Source organism: Cinclus cinclus, chromosome 6, assembly GCF_963662255.1.
Source record: "Cinclus cinclus chromosome 6, bCinCin1.1, whole genome shotgun sequence".
NCBI lineage: Eukaryota > Metazoa > Chordata > Aves > Passeriformes > Cinclidae > Cinclus > Cinclus cinclus.
In genome coordinates this window covers 16,326,259-16,353,135 of record NC_085051.1, presented here as the reverse complement: position 1 = coordinate 16,353,135, position 26,877 = coordinate 16,326,259, and the positions used below count along the sequence as shown (strand labels likewise).

Here is a 26,877-nt window from a genome sequence, read left to right as displayed (position 1 = left end):
GAGATGTCTGGGAGAAGCCAGGACAGGTTTTTCTTCTCCGCAGGGGTGGCAGGAAGCCAGGCAGGGCAGAGCAGGACATAGGCGCTGCCCTCTGCCACTGTTTCCTGGGCTCTCGATCAGGCAGGAGCGGCTCAGCTGCCTAAGGAAATTCATCCCCAGGGTACAGATCTTGCCTTCCATGGGCCAAAGCTCGAGATGGTTTTGGATACCTTGCAGCACTGCAGGACCCTTTACAAACTCTTCAGACAACTTGCAGCATTTGCAGGACCATTTACAATCCCTTCCAGGGGTGCAAAGCTGTTTTTGCAGGCAATGGTGCTTTCCAATGGGCTTTAGCCCACAGGCAGGTGGCTGATCTGGTAGGAAGAGGATATGTACAACATCTTCCTTATAGAGACTTGCATGATCTCCTGCACCACTCTCCCAGTTGCTGTGTCCCACCTTATCCTTGCCCATCAGTCAGTCCCACTGCAGCGCTGTGCTGATGGAGGTGAGGATGCCACTTTGAGCATCGATGCTCATGGTGGGAGCACGCCTCTGCAGAAGGCTCCTGCTTGCTGGGGGGGGGGCCCCGGACACCTCAGAGAGTTGCTACCAGGTTTCACAGGACTGCCTGATGGCACTAAAAATGGGTTTTCCCTCTGTCTTGGCAGGCTGACAGCACAGTGGAGTGTGGAAGATGAGGAGGAGGCGGCGAGAGAGCGGCGGCGACGGGAGCGGGAGAAGCAGCTCCGGTCCCAGGCAGAGGAGGGCTTGAATGGCACCGTCTCCTGCTCGGAGAGTGCAGCTCTGGCACAGGAAAACCAGTAAGAAATACCCGGGGATAAATCCTCCAGCAGCAACTTTTTCCTTGCAGCAAACCCCTCCTGCAGCTACCGAGAGTGTGTCCCTGTTGTTTGGGGTGGTTTGGGGAAGATGGGGAAGTTATAGGTTTGGGCTGGGGGATTTAGTGCACACTGGCAAATAGTGTGCTTTCTTGTTTGGGCAGAAAACCCCAGAAGTCCTGTTTCGGTTGCTTTCTTGGCTGGAGGCTGGGGGTTTTACTGCCCTGAGAGTTTACACTGATACAGCTTGGGGCAGGCTGCACTCTGGCAGGGAGTCCCCATTGCCAGTGATTTCAGTGCTTGGTTAAATTTCAACTTGGGACTCATCCTACATCAGAAGTAATGCAGTTTCCTGATACATGCAAAGACACAGATGCCTGAGTATGTGATGCACAATCAGTACAAGCAATCACCTATCCTGGCTGAGCTTCCAATTCCTCCCTCAGAGGATGCTGCCCTAGCACTGAGAAGCATGAAGCAGCACCTGAGTTGGTGCAGTTCACAGCTCCAAAATTAACTTTGTGCTTTAATGAGGCAAGTCCTAAATGGAAATATCTCAGGAGGCATTTATGGAGATGGCGAGCTATCTGCTGTCAAAGCAGAAACACCTGGAGAAGGGATGGGATGACATCCCCAGCATGCCACACCACATCCTACTGCAGCCTCCCCACATCCATGGTTCAGCAGCCCAGATGCTGTGCAGCACTGGGGCTTGCATTAAAACAAGTCTGCACTCTGAATTGCCAGATTTTCGTCTCAAAGTCCTCAGTCTTACCCCTATTTATGTGTTCAATTTATTTCTAAATCTATTGAACACAATGGAAAAGTGGTGACAGGATTTGGAGTTACAGTCACAAAGAAGCAACATCTTCGTTTTACTGGAAAAATAACAAAAGTTATTTATGAAAACCTACTCTTTTTCCATTAAAAGATCTTTTTTTTTTTTTTCCCAAGATAATTCCAAAATTATTCAAGACTTCATTGTGTTTTTTGGTTTTTTTTAGTATATAAAAACATTGCAAAACACCTTGACAGTCTTTTGTGGAAGTACCCATGGTGACATTCTGCAGACAAAGCTGCTGCAGTCTGCTCTAAAAGCAAACAGAAGGTCTGGAAAGTAATAATACTTATTAACTTTTCCAAACCCCCCTTCACGTGGGGGCTAGGAAATAATTTGAAAAGGTCTTTAAAACAGCAGATGAGCTCTCTGGTCTCTGCTTTGCTGGTTGATGCTATAAGCAGCCTCAGGCCAGAGCAGTGTGCAGCATCCCCAGGAGCCCAGGAGCTTGCAGGACCATTGGCATTGCCCGAATTTAGTTGAGTGCTTAAGAGGGCAGTGACAAGAACAGCTCCTAAAATGAAGGGCTTTGGTCCCTGCTTCATCATGCCAAAGCTTGCTGGGCCAGGCTCAACCACGAGGATGTTTCTTCTTCTCTGGCCATTCCCTGGTTTTGTTTACAGCTGCTGACAGCCACCTGGGCTTACTCATGCGGCCAGGGTCAGCCCTGGCTATTAATCTTCTGAAAAGCTTCATTTTCTCTTTTGTAAATCCTGCCCCCTCCTTCCTGTGGCTCTTCTCAAGCTGGGACTCATCCTATCCATGTCACTCCACTTAGTTCAAATCCACCCCTGCATTTCCTTGCTCCAAAGGGACAGAGTGAACCTTCTGTTCTCCCTTACCCCCGCTAAAGAAATAGTCAGGAGAACAGAGGGTTTGCAGGAAAGACAGGAATGTTCTTGGGAGCCAGAGGGATGGATATCAGCTAAATTGGTGATGATGGAGCTGTCCTGGCTTCGTGCTTCTCCTGGAGCTGTGTTTGCAGAGCGACACAGGGAAGTGGCCAGTTTTCTAACAGCATTCAGCCAGTGTCCCTTGCTCCCTGGGAGCCTTTCTGTTAGCCTGAGCACACATTTGTGGCCAGGGCCACAAATACTGGAGTGATTTTGCCATGGCTATCTTCAACAGTGCAGCTCACCTAAAGAAGAATAAATGGAATAACTGGAAGGAGAGAAGGACTGTGTCAGGCTGTGGCTCTTTCAAGCCAGGTTAAGGCCTTTTTGCACGCCCTTCAATGCTTATGTTTGTTTTTATTGTGTTTCAGCTGTGACTTCAAGCCATCTGGGACTTCGGAGCTGGAGGAAGATGAGGGGTTCAGTGACTGGTCCCAGAAGCTCGAGCAGCGCAAGCAGAGGTGGGTAGGACACAGATGAACCAAAGGGAGGGGTACCCATGTCCCCAGAAAAAGGACTGTCCCTGAGGAGGGGTGACCAAACCCAGGTCAAGTTTGGCATGTGGTAAGAATGAGGCCAGAGTCTGGAGCATCAGCAGGACAGAGCAGGCCCTGTACCACTCCCAGACACAGATGCTCTCTGCCTGCCATTTGGGCTAGCAGGGAGGGAATGGCCCAGGGGTGGCTCCAAGCTTTGGGGATGTTTGGATTGAGCTTTGTGCTCCAAGCAAGGGCAGCCTGCCAGGACGCCTGGGTTTGGAGGAGTGACAACAGCAGATTTAAGCCACCTGAGCTGCTGCAGGGGCTGAAATGGTCTCTAACATAATCCAGGCCAGCCTGAAAAGCTGTTCTAAGTTATTGCTGCTTCCTGGCTCATGTCAGCATAGTGGGTGTTATGGCCCCAGCCCACCTTGTGCCTGACTCTTCTTGGAGCAGGAAAGAAAAAGGAAGCAAAGACCCTGAGAGGTGCTTGTGTGCCAGCTGTTTAGTCCCCATCTCCCATTACTCCTCCCTTACAGAAATAAACCAAACTCTTCCCTTAACCACTTCCCTTGGATACCATCTACCTGCATGTGGACTCTCGGCAGCTTGATTTTGTAGGCAATTTTTGGCATAGCCTCTTCTTTACCCTGAATAATTCTTTGCACAGAGAGGTAGTGGATGGCCCTTCCCTGGAAATATTCAAGGTCGGGTTGGACAGGGCTCTGAGAAACCTGATCTGATTGAAAAGGTTCCTGCTTATTTCAGAGAGATTGGACTAGATGACCTTTAGAGGTCCTTTCCAACCCAAACTATTCTGTGACTGAAAAAATGCTTAAGATTAATATTTACTGCTGAATAAATAAAAAGAACTCGAAGTTTTGTTACTTTTCCCCAAACATTGTGGCTAAACCGTGCTGCAAGCTGTACCTTTGCAACCCTGACCCCACAAGCACTTCTCAATCACCTCTAAGGCCCAGCACAATCATGATGATCATAACATCTGTGGGAGCAATAGAAATCATCTGCTTTTTGGTTTGCTGCCTCTTTTTCCAGCTCCCCTTGCAAAGAGCTTTTTTTGGAAAGAAAGGCTAGTGCTAACTGCTGCTTAGCCTTCAAAAGAGAATGAGTTGGAATTAACATTATCCTCTCCAGGTATTTCTCGTTGGGTTTTTATGTGATGCTTGTGTTAGCCCTGTAGGGAGGGGAGGGTGCTGAGCAGGGGTGTTCATGGCAGGTGAAGCCCATCAGTGGGGGCTGATGCTTTAAAAGCAGGAGCTGTAGCTGAAGGCTGTTTGGTTAAGGGCTGGTTGGGAGGCAGCTGAAGGGGCTCAGGCTCTGTGGGCTTGCTGGGGCTAGGCTTTTTGCAAAGGGCTCTGCTGGCCTTGCTTCATAGCAGGGGCTGTGCCCTGTAAAGTCTTTGAGCAACTTTGTCCTTGGGGACCTGCTTCATCCAAAAGATAAGTTTGGAGTGTGCTATGAGCACAGGTAGGTTGTGTGTCTACCTATGATGCCGTGTGCTGGGACAAGCAGTGCTGTGGTCAGGATTTTCTAACTCCCTTTGTTCCTGTTTGCCTGAAGATGAAGCAAATCTTGGGGTTTAAGTGGTAGCTGTGAAAGAGTAGCTGGAGACAGCTACCCTCTTTTGGATGGAGCTAAACCAGGTCCTGCATCCTCTGAGGGCCTTGGTGCTAAGGCACATTTTCTTTTTGGTCTTGGTTCCCATCTTTGAGGTAGGGGAGCCATGCTATCAGCTCTGTGGAAGAAGGTGAAGCTGTGCCAGCCTAGCTGCCTCCCATACAACATTGCTGTAGTGTGAAAGGCACCTATAGGCTGCACTGTGTTTGCTGGCCTTAATTTTTACTATGAGCTTGCACTTGAGCTGGAGACATTGCTGGCTTCCTGGTGGAGAGCTGCTAGCTTCCTGGGCCTTCAGAGCCTGTTTGCTCTTGGTGTGAGGATGGTGAGAAACAAGTCAAGTGAGCCAGCATATGCATCATCTTTCTTTCCCCATGTGGTCAGTGTGGAGGGCTGGCTTGTAGCTGACCTGTGAGCTGCCTTCCCAGCAGCAGAGAGGTAGGTGGAAAGGTCTTGTTGGAACTTGTTTTTTGTGTTTTGGTGCTGCCTGTTGAGGGAGGGGCAGTGATTCAGCCTTGCCCTTTGGCAGCTGCCTGCTAGCCAGCTCTCTAACCCTGCTCTCTCAAGCCAGGCAATTTTCTAAGAACTGGGTGGGAGGAGAAAGCTCTTTTGGCTGGGGACAGTAATATGGCAATAACAGCTTGGTGCATGGCTGTAAGCCAGGGAGAGTTCTGGGGTTCTGTACTCCTGGTGTCCCTGTGCCCAAAGGCATGGGCTGCTCTGTTTTTGCGAAGCTAATTGCATGAACGTACTCCTGGGTTTCTTCTTGTAGCCTCAGAGACCTGGAACAAGTCTCTTGTACCAAACCCATTGTGATTTTTTTAGACTCCCAAGCCAAGGGGTGACCCCATCTGCTTTGGAATTCCTTTGTTTTGCTGGGATATAAGATAAGTGATGTGAGTAGAGGTGTAATTTTTTTCTAGTGGGCAAAACTGAGGCTTGGAATCAGGTGTCAATATAGCATTGCTTGTATTTTGCTTGTGCCTTGCCTGTGAATTAATTCCGGGGGGGTGGCTCTGCAGCCTTGCCCTAGAGTTTAGTTTCAGCTTGAGAAGCATGTTCACATGTTGTTGGTTGGATTCTCCTCCAGCAAGAGACTCTATTAATATGGAAGATGAGTTTAGGTAGAGAAGGGCTGTGTTTGGTGCCTTACAGTGAATGAATGCTGGGAATCATGGGGGCAGCATCAGATTTGTGTTTGGCAGCTGGCTCTTAGCAGGGATTTGAGCTGTAGCCAGGCAGGGAATTGAGCCAGCACTATATCATGGTAGCAGTGTCCTCTCTGCCAGGGGTTTGAGCAGAGGGCTCTTCTCTGCTTGCCTATGGGTCTTGCCCATCATGATGCTGGTAATGTGCAGGTACCTTCAGCTCTGCCACAGTTCTTAGTTGAGCTGAGTTGTGAAGACTTAAATTGGGGAAGTGAGATGTGACTGATGTTACATCTGTGTGCCTGGAGCTGGCTGTGAGCCCTAATGTGGAGTACCCAGCATGCTGTAGGTTTGGGGAAGTGATAAAATTGCATTTCTAGAGGTCTGAGGTACGTAATGGTATCTGTAGGTTCATAACTGTGTGGTTTTTTTTCCTTTGATCTCTCCCCCATCTCCAGGTCTCCAAGACAGTCCTATGAAGAAGAGGACAGTGGTGTGAGAGAAGCTGAAGTCAAACTGGAGCAGATTCAGCTGGATCAGGAAAGCCCAGAGGAAAATATGGTTGTTAGAGAGGAAGAGAGGCTGTGCCAAGAGGAAGAAGATGTTCAAGAGCAGGAGAAGCAGGAACAAGCTGAGCAAGAGGTGGGATCAGGAGGTGCTGATCCTCTTTTTCCCAGAGGACTTGTGGGAGAGCTGATGCTGGGGGCTGCTCTCCCATGCTGTGGCTCACCATTGCTGCTGGGAATTGAGTCCATGTAGACACTGATGTGGGCTGGTGCCACTCTTCTGTGTGCTGTGCCTTCTTATGGTCAGTGCAGGCAACCTCTGCCCTTTTGTCAGGGAGGTGTGTTTGTTCCCAGAGCTTGTGGTGGCTTTGCCATCTCCCTGTCATACTGAGGAGGAAAGTGTTAATTCTCCTGTGGCTTTGTGGGCAGTGAGTAGCTTTACAGGAGAGCTCAAATCTAAATTATACTGCTTGTTTTTCTCTCCCCAGCCTTTATCACACCTTCTGTGTGCTTTGTTTTGCTAGATCTCTTAGCCTTGCATTGCTCCCAGCTGTGTTTTTTTGTTCTGATAATTCCTGGTTAAGGGGGGAGGGGGAGAGAGAGAAAGCTGAAATTCAAATGGTATACAGGTTAGGGGGCTGTGCTTCAAATATTATTTGTAAATGGATTTTGACTGTCTGGGGCTAGTAAGATTTTTGTATTAGAACGGTGTATTATTCTTTCCAACCCTTTATTCTAAAGGCAGCTTCTCTCCTTCCTTTTGACCTCTAAATGAGAAATTAATGTTTTTCTCAGTTGTGGTTAGAGATCTTTATAACTGATGCGAAGACCCCTTTTAATGCCATTTGGGTATCTTGAACCTACAGAATTTCTGATTTCTGCCCTCCCTTCCAAATGATATATGAGCTTCTTCCTAAATGCTTCCAAATTAGATAGTGTTAACTCAAAGTTTCTGTGCTTTTGTGTTTACTTAATGTAAAGCGGGAAGCTTGGGAGACGGGAAAAATCACTGTTGTTGCATAGTAATCAGCTTGACCAACTCACTTCCTGGCTTGTTCTTTTTTTTTTGCACTCAGGAAAAGAAGAGAAGGCGAAATGATGAAGAGAAAGAAGAAGAAACACCAGAGAAAAGACAGAAGGCCCCAAGCCTTGCCAGTCTGGAAGAAGAGGACCTGTGCTCTGACCACACTGCAGTGTGCTCCACAAAGGTTTGTGCTGCTGGGGCCCCTCTGGGTGCATGACAACTGTCACAACAGAGGACCCAACTAATGATGAGGAAAGATTATCCAGGGCTTACAGTGATGTGGGGTGTGAATCCTGTTATCTGTCCTGCTGCAAGCTGAGACAAACCACATGAGCAATTTGCCTCATCTTTCATGGCTGTCAACCCCTCCTCTCCTACTTTGCCTGCTTGAGCTGTTGGATGCTGTAGCAATAACTCTGAAAGTCTAAAGTTCAATGAGGGGCTCCAGGGAATATTGTGATACTGAGATACTTGTGTAGTCTTTAATAAAATTCACAAGAACTTAATAAAATTTCCCTTCCAAAGGGGAAAAAACCCAGTAAGTGAAACAGTGGTGTTTCTCTTACTTAGAACAAAATGTATGACTTAAGTTGTTTAAACTAACGGGGATTTCTGTTCTCTGAAGCATTGTGTCCTTTCCAATCACATCTGTTTGCATTGATGCTCTTGTGAAACATCCATTATTAACACCACCTGAATTGCATCTTATGACTTGCATTGCATTTACCACAAATCCTCAGTTCTGTGTGTGCTTTTAAATACAATAGATACAGATAAGTGTTTCTGTACTGAATGAGGTGGTTTTTTTTGTCTTTAAGCCTTCACCTTTTTGATTGTAGCAGTGAGGGAGCTGGTGAGGAGTCTGTGTAGCCTGCTAATCTGCTATTAAATAGAACTGTCTTTGCTTTTTTATTTAATTTAGTTTTGCACTGTTTGCTGTTTACTCAATATTTCCTGACTGGGGTTGATGGTATGAGTACTTCCTTTTGCATCAGTAGATACATGGAAAGAGAAAATTTTCATCATCTACAGCCATCACATTCTTGCTCTTAGTGGAGAATCTATTTTACAGTCAAGTTAAGAGGGGAGACATAGTGGGTGTGGATGCAGGCTGAGTGCTAATGCCAGGGTGAAAAGTGTGGTGGGAGTAGCCAAAGCATATTCCTGAAGTGAGACTGGTGGGAAAATGGGGAAAACGCTTTCAGCAACTTTTATGTGCTGAAACTTCTGTCTTTACAACCCCAAAACACACATATATTCTTGACCTCAGCTTAACTGCTGCTGCTAGGATTAGCCCAGGGAAAGGTTTAGAAATACAGTCTCTCTCTTTTATAATGGTGATGTCAGAGCTCACTGGCACACTAAGCTGGATGTAAAACTTCAGGAAAAATCTGAGCTTGGAATCCTTCCAAAGAAAGGATGATCTTTACACCCCAGCTAGCAGGGCTCTGTGAACATTGAAAACTAAACACACTGGCCACCAAGAAGTTGTTTTGGCACAGGAAGCTCAGCAGAAACCCTGCTTGCAGTGAAAAGACAAAAGCATCTGCAGTCAGTGGTGTGCTCCCTGCCAGATGTGGCTGGTAGAAGGTGGGTGCACATGTGGGGCAGGCTGATGTTGGGTTGTAGGGGGATGGGGTGTTGTTTGGGGTTCAAAGGGCCATTGTGGCCTGAGGGCTGAAGTGTGGAGGCAAGGGGGAAGTCTTGTCCCAGTCCTGTTTTGTCACAAGCTGCTTGTGAGCCTGGAGTTTTGAGGCTGGCTGAATGAGCAGCTGTGGATTCTTCTGGCCTTCAGAAAGTGCTTGGGACCAGGGAAATGCACAATTCTCACTGCGAGGAAATTTCAGGAGTGGGGGGAGGTGGTCTCCAAATAGCACAGTGAAAGTTTGTTCCTTGTTTGTGACCTTTCGGAAGTGCCTGTGTATGGTTTGCACCTGCACACCATCTCCCTAGCAGGACTGGCAAGGCTTTTTCCCATTGCCATCTACTTCTGTTTGGGAAGCTGAGGCAAAGATCTACTAGATTCTCCTTTTAGATTGGTGCTGTGCCCTGTCAGGTACCAGCCTGCCCATCAGTGAGCAAGGGGAAATCTCTGAAGTCATGGCTCAGAGGCAGGCAGCAACTCCTGCAGCAGCAAGGAAAGGAGTGAGCTGACAGCAGGTAGACAGCCTGCCCAGCAGACAGAGCTGGCTGATGGGCTTCTGTCCTGCTGCTGTGGGGGGACCCTGCAGAGTGGCTCTCCCCAGGTCATCTCTGTTAGCCAGGCTTGCACTATTTGGTTGTTCTCTAATGGGCCTTGTGCTCTTGGGCACAGCTGGTAAATGTGTCCTCTGTGACACTGTCTTGTCTTCTGTTTAGCTAAAATTTAGCACCAGCATCCTGGAAGCATCTTAAAGGATCATTTAGTGCTGTTTTTTATCTGCTAACTTGGTAGGTGATGTTTCCTGTGGCACAGGCAGCAGTTTTGCAGGGGGAGAAGGCTCCTTTTACTTGGTTGCTGCTCCTTGACTCTGTGGGAGCCGGTGTTAAGAAAGCCTCCCCTTTGGCTTCAAGGTGATTTTTCTGTGTACTTCTTTTCTGGGGCATGAAAGAGTCACAAGGTTTAGCAACATTTCAGCATTCCTTTCCTGCAGTGGTTGTGAAGTGTTTGCTTGCCTTCCTGCCTTGACCAAAGAGTTATTGCACAGGAGCCTCTGGTGCAAAACTCTTTCCTGATGGCTTGACGTGAAGAATTGCCTCACAGGTGGCTTCATGTGCTGATTTGTGCCCTGTCTGTGTGCTTCTCTGTCATGTATAAGTTGACCTAACTCATGCCTGTGCTGCTCCCATGCTTGGCTTCTGTTCTGCAGATGTGGCTTCTAGTTTTCCCCGTTGTCTTTCTGTACTTGCAATTTCCCTTTTTGTGTCTGGCTAGGAAACCAAGGGCCTGAGAGAGACCTTCTTCACCAGAGGGAGTAGAGAAAATGGTCTTGGTTGGTGTTTCAGCTGTCAGTCAATTTAGACATTGTTGGTTTGCCCCTGAAATTAGTTGGGATTCTCTTCCCCTGCTTGGAAAGAGGGAAGAAAGGGATTGCTCACTTTCTCTTTGGTCAATAGGGGAACATGGGGGCTGACTGAGGGATTTCTAACCAAAATACGGGTGAGAGATCAGGGCCTAGCAATGGTCAGCTAAGGTGACTCGCACCCATCCAAGGTGCATGGACTAAAGTTAAATCTTTGTCTTCTTTCTCCCTTTCAGATCACGGACAGAACTGAGTCTCTGAACCGCTCAATACAGAAAAGGTATTTCTGGGGTTGGCCTCAGGGTAAGGCAGGTCACTTGCTGCAAGTGGAGATTGTCAGCAGGCCCTGCTGTGTGGGGAAAGGCAGGAGTGACAGGCTGGCTGTGGCACACAAAGCCCTCCCTTCTGCCTTGGCACTGGGGGAACACCACAATCCTCCTCTCTGTTCTGCAGTAACAGCATAAAGAAGAGTCAGCCTCCTCTCCCTGTGTCGAAGATTGATGACAGGCTGGAGCAGTACACACAGGCTATTGAGGTGGGTTGCTGTGTTGTCTCTGCCCTCACCCTCCCAGGAGCCCTCTTCGCTGGTGTTGTTCTCCCCCAGTGCCTCTTAGCCTTACCATCTGTGAGATGACAACTACATTGTCTTCACTTGGATGGGAGCACTCCTTGCTTCTGTCTGTATGTCCCTCCACAGCATGAAGTAGGTTTCTTTAGCAAGCTTGTTTTTTCATGTTCTCTGCTTAAAAAGTGGGAGTGTCTGACAGGAACCAGTAGGACCCTACAAGTCTCCTTTTACAGCCCCTTATCTCCAGGGGCCTTCCAGGGTTGGAAAGAATCAGGATACAGACTCTGATGGCAAACTGTTTATTTTCCAGACTTCCACAAAGGCTCCAAAACCTGTCCGGCAGCCTTCTCTTGACCTTCCCACCACGAGCATGATGGTAGCCAGCACAAAAAGCCTCTGGGAGACTGGGGAGGTGACAGCTCAATCTGCTGTGAAGCCCTCAGCCTGTAAGGTACTGCCCTTGGAGGACTTGCCTTGTGTTGAAGGCAGGGACTGGTTCCTTGGTGGTACATCCAGGAAAACATCTGTGTTGATGGTTGAGGCTGTGATTTGAAACAGGAATAAAATCAGCAGGTGGGGAGAATGGATGTGTCTCCTACTTGGGCTTGGGCTGAGCTCCAGTTGTCAAGCATGAAGTTGCATCTAGTACCAGGGTGATAAATGCTTCAAACTTGAAAATGCAGGGAGTATTATGTGTTGCTCTGTGATTTCACTTTCTGGATGTTGTGGGTAAGGCTGGTTCTGTAACATGTTGGTTGCAAATGTGTTTGAGAGCAGAATTCCTTACAGTAGAGAAGCCTTGATGTTTGTATGTCCTAAATAGTTTACAAAGTTAAGAAAATAAACATTTTGGAGCTAATTCAGACTGTTGTGGAAGAATGATAGGAAAACAGCATATGCTAGGAACAGGAAGATGTTTTCACAGTCATGGGTTTTAGCAGCAGCTGTTATAGGTCAGATAATGTGATATTATAAAAAAAGTCAGATGTGTGGGTTGGAAATGGATGTGAACAAAGACATATTCAGCAGCATTAGCAGTGAAGGGTAATGAAAACATAATTTTTCTCAGGACATTGTGGCTGGAGACATCGTGAGTAAAAGAAGCCTTTGGGAACAGAAGGGGAGTCCCAAACCTGAGAGCAGTATCAAGGTGAGTTGGTGTCTGTGGGTGTGAGAGCACTTGCTCTGCTGAAAAAAAGAGCTGCTGGCTGGGTTGGAAGTATTGAGAAGATGATGTTCTGTAGGGACAAGGGCTGCCTGTATCTATCAATGCAATTGAATGCTGAAGAGCTTTTCCTAACAGTGAATTGCTATTATTTCAGCTCTAGTGAAAGCAGAGGTAAAAATACTTTTATATCCAGTAATTCTGAAAGGTCTCTTGACTAGAATGTTGTTCTCAGCCTGTGAGCTGGGTGTCCCAGCCTTCTAGGGTCCAATGGAACTGCCAACTTGAGTAATTTTGCTCTTATGTTTTTTGGCACTGAGAGTAAACAAAATGTGCAAAACTAAGTTGAACTGAACCTAAGACAGTATCGCTTGCAGTTGGATCTTGGGTTTTGTGGGAATGTTTGTGGAAATGTCTTCTAAAATGCAGCAAGCAGATATGGCTCAAAGTGTCTAGGCTGGGAGAGGAAGATCAAAGTATCTTGTCAGTCCTTGTGTCGAAACTGTCAGTATCTGGTAAATCCTACAATCTCTTGCCGTGGATAAAAGCAACCCTGGCTTTGGAGTCTGGGCTCTTAGATGAGCCCTCCCTCACAATGTCTGTGTTGCGTCTTCTTTCCTATTGCATATCCTGCTCTTGTTTTGTTACCTTGTGCTTACAGAAGGTGGTGATGGATCTGTGCAGGGAGTTTGTGTGAAGAAGGCAGTACAGAGTGGGCTGTCTCCAAGCCCTCTGGGATTAAAGGCAGCTGTGTCATGTGCTCTGCTGGCTTCAGTTATTTGATTTTTTTGACTGCCTATTTAATGGAGAAAAATTCTGACTTTGGCTTTTTCTTTTCTGTTCAGTCCATTCCTTCTGGCAAAAAGTATAAGTTTGTTGCAACAGGCCATGGCCAGTACAAGAAGGTGCTGATAGATGATGCTGCAGAGCAATAACATGTCTGGAGAACTCATTAACCAGGTAGGTGGGATATGACTCTGCTCTGTGTAGCAAACTCCTGTGCTGTTCTGGCAGGATGCTGGTATTATTTCTGCCAGCAGCACTTAGGGTGAGTTGGAAGGTGCTGTATGGGAACAGCTAGGGCCTTGCTTCTGGGCCTGACTGGGCTGGAATGGAGTGGGTACACAGCAGGGGTTTGTTTTGGTCTCTGCCGTTCTGATGCTGCCAGGAAGCTGGCTACCTCTGTTAGTTTAATCTGCACGGCAAGTCCCTGAGCTACTGCAGTTTGGGTGAAGATGTGTTTGCCTTTGCTAGGTCAAAGGAATGGTCTCTATCTGGGGTCCTTCCTTATGCTCTCTTGAATTGCAAGAATTAGATAGCTGGAGATTATTCTGGCTGAGCATTGGGGCTGAAGTACTTATGAAATTCAAATGTTTCTGGGGTCTAATTCCCAGATTTACTGAATTAATCAGGGAGAAAACTTTTAATGACTTCAGTAACCTCTTGGAATCAGTTTGTAATAAGGTTGCAGCAGGAAGGATGTGAACATCTGCTGTACTGGGTAGACCAACAGAGCAGAAAGGACTGTTCTCTGATGTGCAGCAAGGGGAAGGCAGAGCTGGGTTGCTCTTGAAATGGTCTTTGGATCTCATGTTCCTATTGTGTTTGTGCTCATAGATATCCTGGTGTTATCTTGAGTGGATGATAGTAGAGGGTTGTGGTAATAAGAGGAATGGCAATAGAGGGAGGTGATAACTGGTTGATCCAACTGGGCAGCATCTGGCACAGAGTGGAGAGGAAGTTGAGGGTGAAAACAAGCTCATTCTTTTTTTTTTTTTTTCCTACTGTAAAAAAGAAGCTTTATTTCATTGCCAAGGTTAAAATAGCTCTGCCTGCTACAAAACACCTTTTATTCTGAACTCTTCTGGGGCCTGTGTTCCTTCTTTTCCCTACCTCCCACCCTTAAGGAGCTGGCTTCTGTGTGTTGCATATTGTTTTGTTTGTTTAGGCTTTTTTCCCTTTTGTAGTGCCCGTTAGAGCAGACGCCCTTTGAATGCTGCTTTGAGATGGGCAGCGGTACAAGCCCAAGACTGCCTGAAGCCGTTTTTAGTCCACAGGTCTTGCATCCTCAACTTGCTTCTCTGCATATGACTTTGGGAAACCTATCGTAAGGTCTCCCCTTTCTCCTGAAATCTGTTTCAGTGCACCAGGTGGGAACCTACTGAGCTTCAGTTCTCTACAGCAAGCAGGTTTTGCTAGGTTGTCAGCAGGTTTTGTTTGCTCTACCTGAGTTTCTCTAAGCAGCTCAAACGAAAGTGCCTTTGACTCTGGTCTTTGTCCAGCATCCTTTCTTGAAAGACAAGGCACTGTCACAGGGTGGTCCTCTAGGATCCATGCAGCACTCCAAGCAGCCATGGCACAGCACTGTTGCTCTCTGGGTTTGTTCACACTGAAATTATTGGGGTTTTTTTCCACTGTGAATAGCAAAATGGCTGTGAAAACTGAAGGAGTTTGCATTGTTTCTGTTCTTACCCATTTGTTTTATACGCTCTGAGCTTCCTGCTCCCCAGTTCCTCTGCATCACCTTGAACTATGCTCATCCTTTTTCCCTACTGCTGAATCATTGTTGTGGCCTTCTTGCTCTCAAACCCTCTGGCTCACCCCTGTCACTTGCTTTATACCACCTTATCAGCTTTCTTTCTAGTTGCTTAAACACAGGTGGGTTTTTTTTTTTCCCCTTTTTCCTTCCCTCCTTTCCTGGGCTGCAGGACCTCATTTGCAGGCTATGGAACAAAGGTTTTTCTGTAAGTGTCAATTTGGGTTCTTAGCAGCTGCCTGATGCCATATGGCATTGAAAAATAGACAAATTCTGTGCTCAGTAGCATCCTCCTCTCTTCCTCAGTACAGCAGCTCAGGCTGGAGCACACCACAATGACTTCCTGTGAACAGCCACTGATAGAAATCTGTTGCCTACAGTGATATGTCCTCTGTCTGTGGTACTCTTGTGTCTGGGTCTATCTCTGCAGGACTTGCCATGCTTGCTGTGTGCCTCTGCCCTTTGCTTTTGGGTAAAAGGGCTAAACCATGCATCCAGATCTGCCGCCTTCTGTTTCCTTTCTTCTTGTGGGAATTGCTCTCCCCAGTGGCATCTCCCCATCCTTCATCCATGTGCAGTGGGGCTGGGATGTGGATGCAGCCTGATTGGAAGCCTAGCAGATGCAAAACCGAGGCTTTAAGTGAGAGTTGCTGGTTTGCTCTGGGAGGTTGTCCTTGGTGCACAACAAAAGCTATTTTGAAGTACAAGTGATTGTTGAACCACCTCCACTTAGCCTCCCAAATGTAATCGACGTTGGCAGCTTTCATACCATTACTGTGGCTCTTGTGCATACAGACCTTTGTGTGGAGGCACCCATCTGGCTGTGCTGGTATGAGGTGCCATTTATCACTCTCTGGTAAGGTTGCCTTTATCTGTATTACATGTTTTATGCTGCACTCTTTAGGTTTTTGTTTGTGCTGCTGTGTGGATGTTTCTCTGTAGCCTTCTCTTGCAGCAGTGTTAAATCTTCCTGCAGAGGCTTACCTAGGATTCACTTGTGATTACTGGAACAATTCCAACCTCTTTTTACCTTTATCTTTGAAAACTGGGGGTTTGACAAAATCCCCACTTTAGATAATTGGGTTATTTTTCCTACTTGGTTTTTGCATTTTGAATAGGGAAGGGGTTACAGAATAGAGATGAGACAGGTAAAGTGAAAATGTAATTGAAGGTTTGCTAAATGAACTGCTCTTATAGCATCACTGCAAAACAGGAAGACTTTAAAAAAGGCAAAAGGGGCTCTTTGTTTTGTTTCTAAGTCTGTTTGCAGTTTGGCTTGAGGAACTGTTGGGCAGTTCTCTATCCTCTGCACATGGAAAAGGAAACTCTGTACACAGCTCTTCATATTCTATTTGGACTAAACATAGCACTCCTGTATTAGCTGTATAGGAATACCCCAGCATATGACCAAGTCCCTTGTGGAACAGAAATAACTGATCTCCCAGCTTTTATGCTCACAAGCTTGCTGGCAGTGGAGTTGCAAAGGGTAATACTGGAAAGCCCAGTTGTCTGTGGGTGGGCAGAGTTGGGGATTTTCCTTTAAATGCCCTTTTTTCAGGACATCAGGGACAAGCAAATGTGCAGCTGTCATGATGTTCACCCTGAAAATGACACTCCATGTGTTTAGCAGAACCCCTCAGAAACCAGCACCTTATTAAATACAGAATTGGATACCCACATGCTAAAGTGGGGTCTTGTTGGTTATTGTGGAAACATTAACCATCAGCTGTTGTGGAGAACACATGGTAAGATGCGTAACAGAACTTGATTACTGAAACAATTATTATTCTTTGCATTATTATTTAGTAGACTGGCTTAGGAGACTGTCAGATGATGCCCATTTTGCTAGGCATAGGAACTGCTTGGTGAGAGCAGGATATCTTACTCTCTTTTCTTGTCAGTGCTTTGGGTGGAAGGATGAGTTTCTATTCTGTTCTCAGCAAATAGGCATGGGGTACACTTTCTGTAGAGAAGATAGATTGTATGTATCCCCTTTGAATTTGGTTTCTAAGATGGCTGGAGATGGGGAGCAACCCAGATTCCTTCTCATCTGCAACTGCTGTTGTTCCTAGGCTCTACCTCTGTCTGAGAGAAATGCAACAAAAAAATTCCAATGCCTTTATCCTACTCTAAACTGGTCTTTTTTTTCTATAGGTAGCTTGTCCTCTTCTGTGTGCCTTCACTCTGTTACTGCATCCAGTGATTGTTGTTGACTCTTTTTAAAACAAACATGTTTGTTTTCCTGTGACCTGTGAATTTGGTAGTTGTGTATTTGAGCTTTTGAATGTACGGCGAGTAACCCTTAACCCTGCAGCATGGGGCTGCTGGCTTGGAGGGGTTTTATTTTATTTCCTTTTTTCCTTACACTTGGCTCTGCTGGGGGAGTAAACTGGGTCATAGGTGCCCCTCTCTGTTGGTGCACTTCCCAGGGCATGGAGCAGCCTGGCTTCAGTTGACCGACCATCCTGATGCTGTTCTGTTAAAGCTCTTGGCGTGCTCCTCAGTCCCTTTGGGTCGGAAGCGGCTCACCTCAAACACGGTGCTGATCTTTGTCATGGGTTTGGCAGCCAGTTCCTTCAGTTTCCGGGCATCAAAGCGTGGCTTGTGTAGAAGGATGGGTAAGCGGCGGGGGGCAAAGATGCTTTCTTCCTTCTGTGGCTTCTTTTCTTCTGCTTGTTGCTTCTTCTCCTTGGTGAGTGCCACCTGGTATAAAATGGCATCCCACATCCTCATGGCTTTTGATTTAACCAGCATGAAGTCTTGCTTGATGACTACTTGACCATCACCCTCTTCATTGCCTTCCTTCTGTCCCAGCTTCTCTGGCTTGGATTCTGGGAAGTTGGTTGCTTCTGGCTGCACCATCAAGTGCTTCTTGAGGCGATGCCAGCCACTGGCGCTGGCTCCAGGAGGTCTTGCTGCTTCTACTGAGGATGGTGCTGGCTCAGCTTTGGGGGGACAGCTGCTGTTGGGTAAGCTGGGAGTCACCTGGGGTTCAGGGATGTGTTCTGCCTTGGTGTATGTGGAGGTGGATGTGGTACCATCAGTTTGTGCTGGAGTTGGTGTCACTGGCCGTGCTTGCCTCCAGGGAGCAGTGGATGTTGATGGTTTTAGGATGTCCCTGTCCTGCTTGGGTAATTCAGGAGGTATCTTGGATCTGGGTATTTCGGTGTCACTTCCATGGGTTGTAGGCTTATTGGTGTGGACATCAGAGGTGCTGGGCTTCTCAGTAGGAACAGGCTTGGGAGCTTGATCAGGAGGCTGTGTGCCTGCAGCAGGGAGGAGGGAAGGTTTTGGCAAGGGGGAAGTGGCATTGCTGTCTTTAAGTGAGGTGGGTGTCTGCTCTGGAGATGGTTCAGAGCTGCTTGTTTGAGGTGCTGGGGAAGTAGGCCTTTTATCTTCGTGGCTGTCAGTTCCTTGGGTCGGGTTTGGTGTGGGAGTCTTAGCCCTGGGTGGCTTGACACTGTGGAAATAAGTGTTCACCTTGGTGATGTAGGTGAGCTCTGGTGCCCTGTCTTTACTGGGTGTACTGGAAGGAGGAGGCTGGGGGAAAACAGATACTGAAGGGTCAGATGGAGAGGGAAGGTGGGAGCCCATGCCCTTAGGCTGCTGTGGAGTCTCAGGAGCTCCTGGCTTCTGTAGCAGGGGCATGGCCGAGGAGGTTGTGAGCTTGACATGTTCAGCAATGCGCCGCTGCTCTGTGACCTTCAGCGTGAAAGGCTTCCCCTTCCAGAAAGGGGAGAGGGCGCGGTGGTGGATGGGCCTGATGGAGGGGGGGGCTGGCAGGGGGGCAGAGGTGGGTGCTGTGGTCTCAGGGGTCTCTGCTGGGGCAGAGCTCTCAGCACGCTCTTGGTCGGGGCTGGCTTCGTTCACGGGTGAGAGGCTGGAGCGGAAGGATTTGCCCTGCTCAGAGATGAGGATGGTGTTCTTCCTGGCTGCCTTCTTCAGCAGCCGCTGCAGCCGCAGGTTGTCCTTCCCAGGCTTTGGTAGGGTGGGAGGAGGAGAAAGGGGGTGGTGACTGGAGACAGGCTGGGTGGAGGACGATACTGTTATCAGCATTGTCATTTCCTGCAAGAAAAGACCAAGTTTAGAGTTGGTGTGGGCTTAGCCCTGGGCTGGATTTTGAAATATTTATATACAAGTCCTCCTTTTCCTCTCTCTAAAAGCTATGAGTATGTAGTCAGTATTGTGGGGGAAGAGCATCAGTCCTTGTTGTTCTGAGGTAACATCAGCTAGTCTTGAGGGTGGGTGTGGCAGGGCAAGAGATGTCCTGGGGAGAAGCTGTATTGCCAAACATGGAGCCCTCATGCTCCTGGGATTAGCACAGCAGGAGCTCCTGGGCACCCTAGACGTTTGTGTTTTGGCAAGTCTTAATGGGATTTAGAAGGAAATGTCGAGGGAAACAAAGTGGGTTTGAAACTTTGAAGCTTTGAAACATCTTCAGAGTCAAAAAGCAAGAATGTTTAATGACTTTCCAAATTTCAGTTATTAATACTGTGATACAACGTTACATACAGCAGAGCAGCCATAAACTACGTGTGTCATTTGAATCAAAGTCAACACTGGCCTTGATTCGTTTCATCTGGCATGAAGGCACCACTGTGAAATACAGGGCTTCTCAGAAGCTGTGTTTATCAGTGAGGAAGTGCTTTGTCACAGCACTGACTCTGGCTGGTCTTTCCTTGCTGCATGAAGTACAGGGACATTTTCCTCCAGGATAAAACCAAGTTTTCTCTTTCCCCTTGGGAAGCTTTACCCCTGTCTTGCCTTTCTCACTCATTCTTGAATGAAGCAGAAATGGCTTTGTGCTCTGTGTCAGGTCTGATCTCCAATGGCAATTGCAGCCCTTTGGCCAATTCTGGGCTGCTCCTGCACAGATGCCTGGCTGCTTTTCCTGCTCCTGCTCATCTCTGCCTCCTTTGTGGTGAGTGCTGGTCAGGTGAGCACAGTGGAGCTAAGGGTCTGTGTTGGGGATACAAAGATAAAACTAGTATCAGTTCTCTCCTTTCTTTTCCTGGGCAAGCTGGGGAGCACCAAACAGCCTCTGACCTGCAATGACTCTTTGGCAGCCTCAGGAAGGAAATCTGATTCTGTGGCTCTTGCTCAGCACAGAATTGCTGAGTTTTGCTCTGAAATAAGGCATAAATCACTGAGCCCCTTAATCCCTGGTGCTGGATGCAGCTGAGTATCCTGAAACAAGGAAAAGGAGGGCAGGGTGATGTCAGGCTTGCTCGGGGGGGCTGTTTCTTTGGTGTGCTGTGTTCTGTTCCTGGTGACTCCTAGCCTGCTCTGGTTAGTGTGGGTCTGTAACATGATACCTACTGTGCGGGAAAACTATCCTGAATAGAACTCTGGAAAAGTGCAGAACAGCTATTTGTGCTTGAGTGCTCAGTGCTGGCTTTGGGCTTGCAGTGCTGCTGTCAGCACTAGGCTGGGAAGGTGCTCTGTACCCAGCAAGCAGGTGGTGTGTCTGCCAAAACTGGCTGGGGAGGGGGGGAGAAGGATGACTTATTTTTTTTAAAGGCAGCAGCAAATAAAAACATGGCATGTTGAGCTCAAAAGCATCAAGGTCAAGCCCTCACCATGGTGGATGAGTTGCCCTGCAGGGCAGAAGCTGTGGTGGGCCAGGGTACAGGCAGTGTCTAGCAAGTGGTGCATCTGTTGGAACAAGTCCTGAGGAGGACCACAAAAAGGATCAGAGGGGTGGAGTACTTCTCTGAGGACAGGCTTGAGAGAGGGTTTTGTCCTGGAGAAGAGAAGGCTCTGGGGAGACTTTATTGTGGCCTTTTAATACATACAGGCCACTCATAAGAGAGATGGGGACAGGCATTTCAGTAGGGCATGTAGCAATGGGACAAAGGGTAAAGCTTTTAAAGTAAGAGGGTAGATGCAGACTAGATATAAGGAAGGTGGTTTTTTTTTTGTTTTTGTGTTTTTTTTTTTTTTTTTTTTTTTTTTTTTTATGATGAGGCAGTGAAACACTGGAACAGGTTTCCCAGAGAGAGGTGGTGCATACCCTGTCCCTGAGACTGTTCCAGGTTAGGCTGGAGGGGGGGTCTGGGCAGCCTGCTTTAGTTGCAGATGTCCCTGTTCATTGCATGGGTGTTGGATTAGATGACCTTTAAAGGTCCCTTTCAACTAAAGGTTCTATTCAAGCTATTCTGTCATTCTATGATTTATGTTAGCTGTAGGCACGAGAGACCTGCTGTTTTCTCTGAGGGGGCTTGGAGGGGATTTGTCAGCTGGGGGTGACAACTGTTGGACATTCCCAGTGTCTTACTAGCTTCATTCCTTAGGCAAAAGGCTGTCATTAGGATTTCCTTTGTTTCAGGAGCTAGTCTTAGAGGCAAGTGTTGACTGTTCCAAAAAGAGGCTGAGAGCCCATTCCTTTGTCAAATACCTTCTTTCCTCCCCAGCCTCATGGGTATTTTAGGTTATTGAGTCAGAAAGCCAAAATGTCTCAGATGGAGTGACATGTAGGTACTTTGTGTGATGCTACTCTGGCTCTGTTTGTTTAGGAATAGGTAATTGCTTGTAGGGCTTTTTGTGCCTTTTTAAATGTCTGCTGAAGGGTGAGCAAATACATGCACCTCAGGGTAGGATTTATTGTGGAATGACTTAATGTGTTCCTGTTTAATGTGGTCCCATGGACAGCCTGTACTACAAGATGAGCTATGGTCCAGCAGCACTGGTAAACCAGATTTATAAGGTTCACCTGCTTCAGGCTTGTGCAGGGAATACTGAAGAGGCAGGGCAGTGAACTTCCCAGCTACTGATCAGCTCTTGGCAAGTTTTCCATGTCCTATGGACTGTTGCACTCCAGAAAAATGCAGCTCCCCACACGAGTCAGAGAAGGATCTTGCCTAGGATTTGCTGCAAGCTACCAGATGCTACTGAGGAGGGCATGGGGGCTCTCAGAGTGGACAGCTTAGTATCCACACACGGGAAAATTCCTCTGCTCCCGAAGTCAGAGGCTGCTTTGTGCTCTATAACCTCAAGATTTGTTGTCTCTTACAATAGTCTGCGCTCTTAAAATTACTCTTGCTACTATCTCAGTATCCTATCTGACTTGAAACCTGCTGTGCTATGGGTCTTGGAGTCCTTATGAGTGGTAACTTCCACAGCATGTGACTGTATTGGAATCTGTGTGCTTGACTAATGAAGCAGTGAGATGTTCAGAGACAGCAGAAGGAAATGAGCTGTTAATTCATTTGTCTTCCATGTCATGCCTGGCTTTGTTTTGAGTCTCCTTCAGAGCTTTGTGTGCTCAGTAGAAATTCTCAACAAGGAAGATTTGTCTTCCCCCTCTTGCCACCTAATGAAGCAAAAGTAAAGGGACAGACAGACTTGTTTCATTGCCAGTGGAAAGGCTGGAGCTAGAAACCTGGGGACAGTAGGGAAAGCACTGCCCAAGAAATATGTGTGGGTTTGTGATAAGGTAGAAGGAAGTTGAACCTAGAAGTCAAGAGGCTTTCAAAGGGTTAAATTTCTGTGCTGCTGGTTGAGTTCTCATGGGTGAATGGATGCTCACCCATTCTTGGACCCCAGCTGTTCTTCTGACTTGGCTCCATTTGTGATCAGGCCCAAATCAGGAACAGTGGGGAGAGTGTCAGCATGCAGGAGTCATTTATCAAGTGCTGGAGAAGTCATTTGTGTGCTGGAGTCCCTTGGCTGTACCAGCTGTTGTGCGTGGAGCAGATGGAGAGCTGCAGGAACCCAATGCTGCTGCAGATGGTCCCAAACAGAGCTGTGGCTGTCGGGGGCTGAGGGGACACTCTCTGCTTTAGTGTTTTTCTTGGGCTTGGGAGGAAGCCTGGGAATCTCCTTCTGGGGGTGGGAGACAGCATGGCAGGAGTGCAGCCATGACCTCTGCTGGGCATGCAGCCCTCAGCATCTCCTCTGCCATGAGCGTGGATGTTCCCAGCACAGTTGACTTATGTTGAAGGCTTATGGATGGGCTGATGCACAGGGCTTTGTGGAAATGGATGGGAGAAACCTGCCTATAATTGCTAGAGAAGATACAGTTTCTGTATAGCCCAGGGTATTGCTAATGAGAGGCCAGATGGTATCCATAACATTGTGTTTTCTTGTCTTGCAGCTGAGCTTGGTCCTGACTGGATGCAACCCTCCATGCCACTATTTCCTCTGCTCCACAGAAGATAATTGAAGGATGTTTCTCTTCTCCGGACTGCTGTTAGTCTGCTTTGGGTACAGCTTGAATCCTCTTGGGGTTTGAGCAATACCCCATGCTGCCTCCAAACAGCTGAAGGGAACTAGATCAGCTGATGAAACTCATCCCTGTTTTAACTTTCTATGTGACTCTTTGGCTTATTTTTTCTTTTTTTCTTTTTAATCTGTCTCTGCTATGGAGATGAGAGGCTCTATTCCCTCTTCTTAAGTGTTGGAAGAGAGGGATCTGCTACCCTGCTGAGCAGGCAAGGCTTTTGTTAAGTGATTAAGAATCTCTCCTTTTGTGGCCCTTGGTGGCTGGATGGAAGAGAAGGGAACTGCACAGAAATTAGATGATTTGGTGTTTGAAAGGAGGGCAGTGGGCAGATCCTGGGTGTAAAAAAACTGCAAGGAGAATGTGATGCGAGTGCAAGGACCACTTGTCACTCTGCTGGTATGGGTGAAGTCTTTCCCTGTTCATGATGCAGCCTCTGTCCCTCTAGATCATCTGCTTTGAGGGACTTCCATCTACTTGTCTCTGTGTACATCAAATTACATTCAACTTAGCTCTGGATTTTTTTCTTTAGTTCCCAGATCATTCATTAATCAGTTATGTACGCATGCCAAAATGTTCCTGCCACTTTTCTGTCTCAGCAGGGCAATAGCAGCTTTGTTTCAAATAGCTGCTGCCTTCCTCTGCCTAAGATGGATTGGAGATCTCCTTTCCCAGGTGAGGAGCACTAACCACTAGTGTTATCTCCCTTCTCTGGGGAAGTGATTTGCTTATTCTCTAACCTGTGGGCTCCAGTGCCAGTGAGTGAAACACTTCTAAAAGTTAGATGTGGTGGCACCTTTAACTTGTGAGCTATGTTCCTGAATTCTGAAGTGCAGGGTATTTGGGAAATGGCTGCTGCTGGAAACAATCTTGGTGAAATGGCATCCTAGTGAATAGTGTGTGGAGACCAAGGCTTCTGTGAATTTGAGGAAACAGAGTCCCTCAAGAGTGGCATTTCTGGCCTTGGGCCTGAGGTCTGCAAATCACCTTTTAGGGCTGTTTCTGAACTCTCCCACGTGCTCATACTTCATGGTGTTAACATGTCCCCCACCCCCTCTTTACTGTCCTTCCTCTCTTCTTCCTATGTCAACATAACTTGGCAACTTGTTTCTTCCCTCCTGGAGAGAGGGCATCTTGTTTTTCTTCTTGCCATCAGTGTGCTTTCTGCTTAAAACTTTGTGCCTCTGGATTTTTTTTTTTTTTTTTGGTAAGCATTTAATAAAATTTGAAGATGATGTTGTAATGGTGGCAACTCTGAGAATTTTGTTCATGTAGGAGTTTGCAGCAAAGCTGTTTTCAAAGACCTTGAAACTCTCAGCTTGAATGTGAGGTGGAGGAGAAGAAGCATCAGTCTGAGTGACAAGAAGAAAAGGAGCTTGACATATGTAGGAAAGGTGCTTTCTGTGTGCCTGCCCCATTTAGATCCATGTTCTTTTTCTGCATTTTTCATTGGGGGTAATTGCCTCTGAAAGGGGAAAGAGTAGTGCTTGGGTGAGCAATGGAGCAGCCTGCAGACTTCGTGGGGAGTGTGATTGGCCAGGAGAAGCACAGAACTTGTCTCCCTAGGTAACAGACCTGAGGAACATCACAGACTTCAACCAAAATCACTGGTGAAGTCAGCTGTACTAAAAGAAAAATTTCCTCTGTATCCTGCTAATCCAGCTTCAGTAATGTCATTGTAGCTGTCTGTACTGGAACCCAGCACAGTAATGAGCTGATGGCTCTATCTGGAACCATCTACCTTTTTATGGAAAAACCTTTTTATGGGGTGACCTTCCAAGTAATAACACTTTTATGGTGTAGAGACAATGAAGAGTTTCTGCTATCCTAACACTTCAGGGAAGTGTAGGTGAGGAAAGAGAGAATTCCAATATAACTTCTTGCACTTATCTTTCTGCTGATTGGTACCCTTGTTCTCTCCATCTTCTGCATCAGTTCTGGGAGGTAGAAATTCAAGGAGACCTGTGTTCTTCAAAGCACTGAGCAGCATGGCCCCATTTTCCTCCCTTCAGCCCTTTCTCTGCTGTGCTGGGATTTTCAAGTGAGGCTGGAGCAGCAGCAGTGTGGTGCATAGAGATGTTCTGGTTGAGGTGAGCAACACTACTTTGCATGTGTGAAAGCTGGTTGCACCAATTTTTCAATACAGTTCTGCAGCTGGCTGGTGGAAGTGATGGCTGAAAAGTTCTCCAGTTACTGTTCCTGTGCCCTGCCAGTTTGGAGAGGGTAGAGAAGGCCTCAAAGTTTGTTTGTGTGAGATTCCTTCTCTAAGGAGGGTTAATTTGCAGAGTATATTTTCTCCACTTAAAGCCCTCAGGGACCTAGATGTAGTTTCAGTAAACAGCTGCTGTAATTCAGGTTGTGGTGACAGCAGAGAAATGGGAGAAACAGGTTGTGGGAGACCAGAGCTCTCTAGTGGTGGTCAGGAACCAGGGAGAGAACTGACTTGGAGCAAATGTGTGCAGCTCTTTGAGGTACTTATATCTGCCAGGGGGAGCGTTTCCATAGCTAAATTAACTTTACCATGTGCTGTTTCTCCTCCCAAAGTAACATGTGTGCACATGGTGGTGGGACTGGCGGTGGGGGGATAGGAGAATGGTGAAATCTTCCTATATCTCCCCAAAAAGGAAAAAAATGGATGCTGCAGCCCAGATATGCTGGATTTGCATTTTGGGCAATGCTAGGAGGGAATGAGGGCATGGAGGGTCATCCCTTCCCTCTGTAGGGACCTGTGGTTGATTCTGTGAGTGAAGGAGAACAGGCTGGTGCCACTGTGCAGCAGTTAGTGGTCTGGTGTTAGGTGGTAGGTGACTGCTTCCTCTCTTCCCTCTGTTCATTTTTCACAGCATTGTGGTTTTTGCAGCACTGGCATCTCAGAGGCTTTTTGTATGAGACTTAGGCTCTGTCTTCTCCCAAGGCTGCATTTTGAGCAAGGACAAACTGTCACACTGAGTGAGTCTTGCTGGATTAGTCTTACCCTCAAAGCCTGGAGGAGAAGAGTGATGCTTTCCAGGTCCCTGTATCTGCTGGTTGCCTACATCCCCTATGCTGCCGTGCTTCCCCAAATTACCCATCCCCTTGGCAGGTTGGCAGTGCCCAAACAGGGGGACTGGGAAACCCCTGTGTGGGCTCTCAGTGCTCTGAACTGGAGGCATACCTTGAGGTGCTGCTTCAATTTTTCACTTCACAATTTCTTCTTTACCTATCTTGTCTAGATTATGCAGAAGGGGAACATCATTTTGGCAGCATTGGCTCTGAAATGAATCAGTGATACTGAAATGTGCTGTTTGTGTTTCTGTGGCAGGCTTTTTACCCAACAAGGTTTAGCAGATGAATTCTACATGGATGTATGCAAGGTGGGACTCAAAAATGCTGCCATAAAACAGCATTATTTAAACTTGGGTGAAACTTAATGGAAAACTTAAGTCTGTTTTGAGTATTATGTCTTTTTGTAGTGCTTGTTCTGCCTTGAGGCTGGGGGGTGGACTTCATCTAGTTCAGTTTCCAGGTATAACATAATTACAGGCTCGCTTTTACATCCATACTAATGCATATGTGTGCATGCTCATTAACAGATCTCTGCCCAACCCTTGCTTGCAGCTCTGCACTGGGCCTCTGGTGTGGTAATGGACACAAGAGTCTAGAGTTTCCAAATGACTTTGTTCCTTGAAATGTGTCTGTAGCTTCTGCTCTTTGAAGGAAAGGTCAGTCTTGGGGACACCTGAGCCTGAATGTCAGAGCTTTGCCTCCTGCCGCCACCACCTTTGGGAAAGAAAACAAACAAGCTCAAAGAGCAGGGTGGCTATAAATACTAAGGTGGCAGCTGATACGTTGCTGAACAAGGTTCTGTGGTTGGTGTGTTGGTAACTCCTTGCCAGCTCAAGATACTTTTCCTGATGCTGCATTATATATATACACACATACCTATACACACACACACATCTATATATCTGTATGTAAGCAGGTTAAGAGAAAAAAATGTATCTCGCATTGTCAAAAGTGCAGTTGGAGCTAGGATTTACTTTAGAAATTGAACCA

At 47.1% G+C, this 26,877-nt stretch overlaps 1 protein-coding gene across 1 annotated transcript in view; it reads left to right on the top strand.

Annotated features, from left to right (window-relative positions):
- LSP1 (lymphocyte specific protein 1) overlaps positions 1–24,477 on the top strand; it is a 48,376-nt gene extending 23,899 nt beyond the window's left edge. Inside the window, exons 2-11 of the mRNA XM_062494442.1 lie at positions 654–806; positions 2,927–3,016; positions 6,279–6,462; positions 7,403–7,534; positions 10,589–10,632; positions 10,806–10,887; positions 11,231–11,371; positions 11,990–12,070; positions 12,931–13,045; positions 22,717–24,477. Coding sequence (XP_062350426.1) covers positions 654–806; positions 2,927–3,016; positions 6,279–6,462; positions 7,403–7,534; positions 10,589–10,632; positions 10,806–10,887; positions 11,231–11,371; positions 11,990–12,070; positions 12,931–13,020 — 997 coding nt within the window. The 3' untranslated portion in view covers positions 13,021–13,045; positions 22,717–24,477. The remainder of the gene's footprint in view (positions 1–653; positions 807–2,926; positions 3,017–6,278; positions 6,463–7,402; positions 7,535–10,588; positions 10,633–10,805; positions 10,888–11,230; positions 11,372–11,989; positions 12,071–12,930; positions 13,046–22,716) is intronic.
- Positions 24,478–26,877: the final 2,400 nt, after the last annotated feature.